Source organism: Olea europaea, chromosome 8 (assembly GCF_002742605.1).
Source record: "Olea europaea var. sylvestris chromosome 8, O_europaea_v1, whole genome shotgun sequence".
Taxonomy (NCBI): Eukaryota; Viridiplantae; Streptophyta; class Magnoliopsida; order Lamiales; family Oleaceae; genus Olea; species Olea europaea.
The window spans coordinates 9,681,776-9,689,146 of NC_036244.1; the positions used below are offsets into that span (position 1 = coordinate 9,681,776).

General features: G+C 33.2%; 1 protein-coding gene across 1 annotated transcript; it reads left to right on the forward strand.

Moving 5' to 3' along the window:
• The first annotated feature begins 461 nt into the window (after positions 1–461).
• On the forward strand, positions 462–6,219 carry LOC111398258 (probable polygalacturonase At3g15720). The gene is made up of 9 exons (XM_023025186.1): positions 462–548; positions 1,259–1,286; positions 1,376–1,396; positions 4,061–4,177; positions 4,573–4,677; positions 4,878–4,959; positions 5,089–5,194; positions 5,313–5,429; positions 6,202–6,219. Exons 1-9 carry the CDS (start codon positions 462–464, stop codon positions 6,217–6,219), a joined length of 681 nt encoding a protein of 226 aa, XP_022880954.1.
• Positions 6,220–7,371: the final 1,152 nt, after the last annotated feature.

The following is a 7,371-nucleotide window of genomic DNA, read 5'->3' on the forward strand; positions in this document are numbered from 1 at the left end:
CATATTTCTAGAGAAACATTGAGTGGAGTTTACACCATTCATCGATTCTAGATCATATTTATAGAAAAAAATCTCAACCCTAAGCTTTTGATAATCTTGTTTGATGTAAAATTGGAAAATTTTGTCAACTTATATTTCAACTGAGCTCGATTCTCATGGTCTATGATACAATGGTGAGTTCCCTGTCTAATACATGTAATGTATATATATTCTATTGGGTTTTGGAGTTCCGTGTTTAATATGTTCCTTTAAGATGGTGACTCATTTGTCCCAATTTTAAAATTTAACGGCTCGTTCAAAGACTCTAAAATCATATTGGGTCTTGAAGGTCCACCTTCAAAGATCAATTTTGCTAAAATTTATATGTTGATTGTTTGTTTTATCTATAATCGATGTAGGATTTATCCTTTTAATACACACAAAAATTGCAGGAACGCTTGATCCTATTGTTGGTATTATGCATGGCCACATCTGTGTTGGGAGCTACAACTAGTTTCAATGCGATGAGTTATGGGGCTGTTGGAAGTGGAAGAGCTTATGACTCCCAAGTAATTCCTACTTCTGCATATTTTTCTTACCTTTTATCCACGAGATACTACTATGTTTAAGAACTCAGAAGACCTGTTTAATAAGTTAAATTACATAAAAATCATACATGATTAACACGAGAATGACACTTGAACTATAAAAAAAAAAAAAAAAAAGTACTTAATGGAATGATTTTCTCAATCTACGAAGCGAGTTATGTTTAGCATGTTTGGCTTAGCTTAAAAGTGAGAAAGAAGAGCTTAATTTGGCTTCTTTTTGGACCAAGTATCAAGAGTAAAGATACCAAAAATACTCTGACTTCTACAAAAGAAGCAAAATCAAACATGCTAAGTCCATATTAGTCAAATATTATAAGAAGCTAAAAAAAAAAAAAAGGACCATGGTGTATTTCCACTCCACTACTGTAAAATCAACACATACATTTAGCCCATGTTTGAGAAATATTTTTAGGACTTCCACTATCTAGTCAAAGCTAAAATTTAATTTCAATCACGTATTCAAAATTACAACTTGTTATCATCCATACATTTCGTGATCCACACCATTATTCCTCTTAAGAAATTCCTAAATAGTTATTAATAATCATTCCCGAATAGAGGCTTAGAACATTGCTTAAAATTTGAGAGACTTATTAAAATGATGTGATAAAAGTTATTTGTTTTTCAAGAATTTGAGTAAATAACATATTTGTTATGTGTATATTTTCCAGGCTTTTGTGAAGGCATGGAAAGCCGTCTGCCAGCCTAAATCCACAAATCCTACTCTCTAGATACCCCCAAAGAAGACTTTTAAGTTGAAGCCCTTGACATTTAATGGTCCATGCAAGTCATCTCGGCTATATATTCTGGTAATCTCAAATTTTTACATTGTACCGTATATTGGGAATTTACTTATCATGCATAGGGAAAAATAAATGAAATTTCAATTCTCATCAAGGATTTGCTTTGTATTTAGATAAAAATTGTGATAGAAATTATGCCTTTTACGAAATCTGCAAACTCCTTTGCTTTTCTTTTGTTCCAGCAACCTTGATCTGCTACCCACAACTGTTCAATTGTCTAATTTTCAATAGAATTTTACACAAAAAACAAAATTGTAGAAAACTAGGATTTTCTCCTCTTGTACTAGCAAGAAAATAAAATTCTCCACAAATTCTAAACCTTAGCTACCTATTTATATAAATCCAAACGGGCTTGGCTTTTCTCCTGACCCAGTCCAATATTTAATTAACTCATTTATTAATTAACTCATTTAACCAAATCCGGTCCATGAATTAATCAATCAACACAATCAAATTTATTAATTCAGGCCTATAGATAAGCAACACAATTAATTAATTTATCCAACGCTTGTTAAATTAATTAATTGATAAATCACAATCTTTTAGTTTCCCTTTTGTGTGCGACCCATCAGGTTTCCAATCACGATACTTAACGACGTGAATTATTATTTTGATATAATCAAAATTGATAAATTAATATACCCTTTTAATTTATCACTAATTCACATTCGTTGTCAGAAATTGACATCTAGCAATGTGTTAGGGCAATACATGTGACGTGAAATGTCAAGTGGTATGACAAAACCAAATTCGTTTGTTTACTGTGAAATTATAATCCCTTCGTCAATATGATTCGATCAATTACGAGATATGAAAATGTGTCAATCCTGCTTATCAATCATATCTTTCATTCCACTATTAAGTCAATATAAGTCGAAAATTCCTCTTCGATTTTTTAGTACACTTTGGCCAAGGATTTCGTTATCGATTTAACTGAATGAAATGTAGATCATAATTTCCTAATATCATTCACAACCTTCATATGATTTTTGACATACTCGAACGATGTCATATTAGCAGCCTTTCAACATCGCCAAAATATGATTGTCCTCATATAAGACACTATGATGACTTCAAGTCAAAGGACCAATTCCATTGCCGAATGTTAGAGATTAACCACTGATACTCAAATAATTATCCATGTGGAATCTCTTAGTGGGTCTCCAATATTTTATTCTATAACAAAATATTCATGTGCTCATTTAAGTGTCATTAAACTTTAGCTTGTAAAATCAGCTACTTACTTCATAAGTAAGAAATGTCATACATGATGGTCTATCCGTATCACGTTAATACTTACGACCATGGATTATTTAATATTCAATCACAAGTAATTTGTATATCACAATCACAGCTACTTATGATTAACAAATTACTAAAACTTGAATCTACGGACTCTATTATTTAATATCATTCATAAGAATATAAATTTAAATAAGCAATAGATCTTGCCAAAATTAAATGCATTAAACATATTAAAAGTATTTACAACCTAAATCGATTGGAGTTAGGGCATAGCACTTACACCTAGAGGGTGTTTGATAAGCATTTTTACATAAAAATGCATTTGAGAATAGTAAATTGATGTGAAATGTGTGGTTGAGAAATAAGAAAAAGTGTTTGATTTACGTGTATTATTATTTTAATAAAGAATGTGTGGTTGAAAAGAAGAGAGAGAAAATACATTTTGAAAAAAATGGCTACCAAACGGAGCCCTAATATCTCTTAGAACAGTTTTCTTCTTTTGTTATTAACGTAACGGACCATGTAATGTGGTCAATTTATGAAAAAATTAAAAAAGAAAAAAATACTGCTAATCTGTGTATTCATATACTAATTAAAGTTTAATTAATTAACATAGTAAATTATGTTATTTTAGCAAAGAAATTGCATGAAAATGCTTGTTTAAAGAATGAAGGGAGGAATATCGAAATGATATAATCTCAATTGTCGAAGTTTCACAAAAATGTTTGCCAATAGGCATTAGAATACTGGTCAAACATTACTTATCATCACTTAGTCATAGGATTAGTGCAATCTTCTATTTATTTCAATACCAACAGTATGTCGGGAAAAAAAAAAAAAAAAAAAAAAAAAAAAACAAAGGAAAAATGAAGAAGAATCTTGCCTACACATGAAGACATTTACTGGAAGATAACATATAAATTATATAGATTAAGTGGTAGAACAAAGTTAAACTTTTTTTTAAGTAAATTGTTGTTTCCAAATATATTTCGACATAAAATACACATTTTTTAACTGACAAATAAAAAAAGTAGGTTTTTTTTGGGACTAAAGAAGAAGTTAATTTCAAAATATTAATTTATGTGTAATTTTGACCTTTATTACTTTGAAACTTATTTTACTTAGAAGTCATTTTTTTAAACTTTGCCAAACATGCACTAGGAAAGAGATCGTCTTGTTCAGTTACCATCAGGAAGAATTTAACTCACACTATAAATTAAATTACAATAGTAGAATTGACTTTGAGATTTTGAGGACTTAGCCAAATTTTATATTAGAAGTTAAAAATAAAATTAATGCAATACTCAAAAATAAAAATTATTATAGAATCCTATTCACGATCTTAGACAGCAATCTATGTCGTTTATTGTTAGATCGACCCAATATGAAAGTTGAACGCTTTTTTATATATATTTCATGTATCAGGAATGGTTGTTGCACCAAGGAAAACAGAATGGGCAGGGAATCAACTACATGCATGGCTCATTTTTGCAAATATGAATGGGCTAATCGTATCAGGGAAAGGGACCATTAATGGCCAAGGTTAATCTTGGTGGCCGCAACCCAGTTAATGTAAGTCAAATTTCAATAAATATCTAAAATGTTGATTCTAATTGTACTTTAAAACAAAAGAGTTTTAACTCCAAAATTTTGTAATATGTAGGGTGGACAATGCAAGGGACCAACTGTAAGTATATATATTTATAATCCACAATTTCATGGAAAACGACATTCAAATTTAAAAATTGTTTTACGCACTTGTTTTTCTTTTATATTAGATGAAAATCACAAAAAATATAATAATAATTTTGCACTTTGCTTGCTGATGGCCAGGCAATTACATTCAGGAGATGCCATGGTCTTAGACTGACGTGGGTTGACACATATAAATAGCCCGGCAGTCCATGTTTTAATTACTGCAACTAATGGTGCTTTAGTCTCTAATCTCCGCGTAATCGCACCTGGCACGAGCCCTAATACTGATGGCATAGAAGTTTCTAGCTCGACAAATGTTCAAATCCAAAATTCTTTCATAGGAACTGGTATTTAATTTCTCTTTTTCTTAGGGTTAGACGTGATCCAGTTGGATTTGGTTCTAAAGAGAACCAAACCGAACCAAAATTTTAGGTTATTTAGTAAGTTGAACAGTGGGGTCTGAATTTGATTATGGAATTCTTACCCTTTTTATTTGCATTGAGTTTCTTTTTTTCTTTTGGCTTTTCCTAAACTAAAACCAACACAGGTGATGACTGCATAGCCATTAGTGCTGGATCTTCCAACATTAATATTTCAGGAATAACTTATGCACCGGGACATGGTATCAGGTTGTATATATATATACACATATATATGTATATTTATTCTCCTCCTCCCTGCTGCACCTTATTAATTGAAATCACTCATAATTATTCGATTTCTACACATGTTTTCACTTATAATTAAAAATAATGTAGCATTGGAGCCTTAGGACATGGAGGTTACGACGTTGTAGAAAACGAACATGTGAGGAATTGTTCATTGAGAAATACATTGACTGGAGTAAGGGTCAAGACTTGGCAGGTATAAATTCAAGATTACTCAAATTAAAAAATTATTATTATAATCATGATTTTAATCCTTTTTTTTTTTTAAGACAATTATGTAGATTGATTAATGGACGCTTTGGATTGCTTCACAGAGAGGAAAAGGATATGCAAGAAAAATCGCTTTTGAAGGAATAAAGTTTGTGGATGTTCATCACCCTGTTCAAATAGATCAATATTACTGCCCCTCTAGGGTTAATTGCCAAAACTTTGTAAGTACAACAAACACAAAACCCTCATTTTTCTTTGAACAAACGTGCGAATAAAAAACATCTCCTATGCTTGCGTGAATATTTTTTGTAACACATTCATTAAGACTTTGTTTATATCAATTTTCATTACAAAATTATCAAAATCGACATTATTGAATTCTCTACCATGATCACTTCTAATTGTCGTAATAGTGTATCCTTTTTTATTAACCTTTGAACAAAAGTGTTTAAATGCATTCAAGGCTTCATCCTTTAAATTTAAAAATAAGATCCTAGCAAATCTAGAAAAGTCATCGACAATGACGAATGTTTAATGTTTACCACTCAAGTTAGCGGTTCTAAAAGGTCCAAAGAGATCCATGTGAAGTTGTAAAGGTTTTGTAGTTGAATAGCAGTAAATTACCCAAATGGTCATTGAACTTTACAAAAAGTTTCCACGGGTCAGTGAACTTTAAAAATCACACAATCATCACTGAATTTTGCAAAAGGTTTTCACGGGGTCACAGAACTTTCAAAATCACCGCATTCATCACCGAATTTTACAAAAGATTTTTACGAGGTCACTAAACTTTGCAAAAGGTTTCCAGAAGTCACTAAATTTAGTGACATCTGAAAAATCTTTTGTGAAATTCGGTGATGAATTAGTTAATTTTTAAAGTTGAATGATTCCATGTAAACCTTTTGCAAGTGATATATTGGGTGATTTTTAAAGTTCAATGACCCTGTGAAAACCTTTTATAAAGTTCAATGACCATTTGAGTAATTCACTCAGTTGCCTAGTATTGCTTGAGTTTGAAAGAGCTTTTCACTTGTTTTTCAAATTGACATGCATCAAATTTTGTCTTTTTCAAACTTCAAATTATGCATGCCTTTAAGAAAGCAATTTTTGAAAATTTTAGAAAATGAGTACAAGACATGGTATCAGGTTGTATATATATATACACATATATATGTATATGTGTATGGAAAGCTAGAACCTGCAGTACTATCGGCTGGAGGTAGAGGTAGGCGCGCCAAGATCTCTCTCATCAGTGCTGACTGCTGTGTCATTTCATCATGGATTCTCTCAACACGTGTTTCCAAACGGCCCAAACGGTCCCAAGTTTCATTTACCCTCATCTGGATGCCATCCACCCTGCCCACATACACACTGAGTCGACAGTTCATAGTTTCCATCTCCCTCCTAGCTGCCTGGGCATCCTGGCGAGCAGCACGTGACATATCAGTGGAAATGCGGATGTCACGGTGGGCTATATGTATCTCAATCGTCAAAGTCCCCATAGCCTGCTAGAGATTCTGTACGTCTCGGCTGGTTCCTGTGGTGGTGGTGAAAATCTGGCGCCACAACTGTGCATTTATCTCAACCTGTGGTGGTGGAGCTTGAGGCATCTCTTGCTCTGCGTGCTCGTGACCTTACTCTTCCTGTTGTCTGCACCGTTCAATTTCTTGCTTTTTCCAGTGCTTTATCCTGGCTCTGTCTTAAGCCTTCAAGGTACTGTGTTTTATGATGGGGTTGGGTTTGGCAACCACTTCCCCGGATGCAATCTTTATACTAGCAGCTATGCATATTCCGGAGATGAGGCTTGGAAAGATCATTGAGCTGTGCCTGTCTCCTAAGGTACCCACACGATGGATCTGATTATAGCAGAGAGTGGCAAGATCAACCTTATTACCTCGCACCAAGTGATAAAGGAATCCAGCTGTGGGATCTGTGAATGTGGTCCTGTGAGAGGTCAGCTCAATGTTGTGGCACATAAACAGCCACAGGATGGCTATAGATGGTATCAGCTCAATCTGGTGCCACTCGGTGGTGGGGAGTGGCCATGCATTTTGTCGCCCTAATAAGATCTCTGCGACTGCATGCCAATTGAAATCACCTGGTATAGGGGTTATGTTGTCCCACGTGAGCTGGTAGTAGTCTTGAATAACCTCGGGTGAGAAT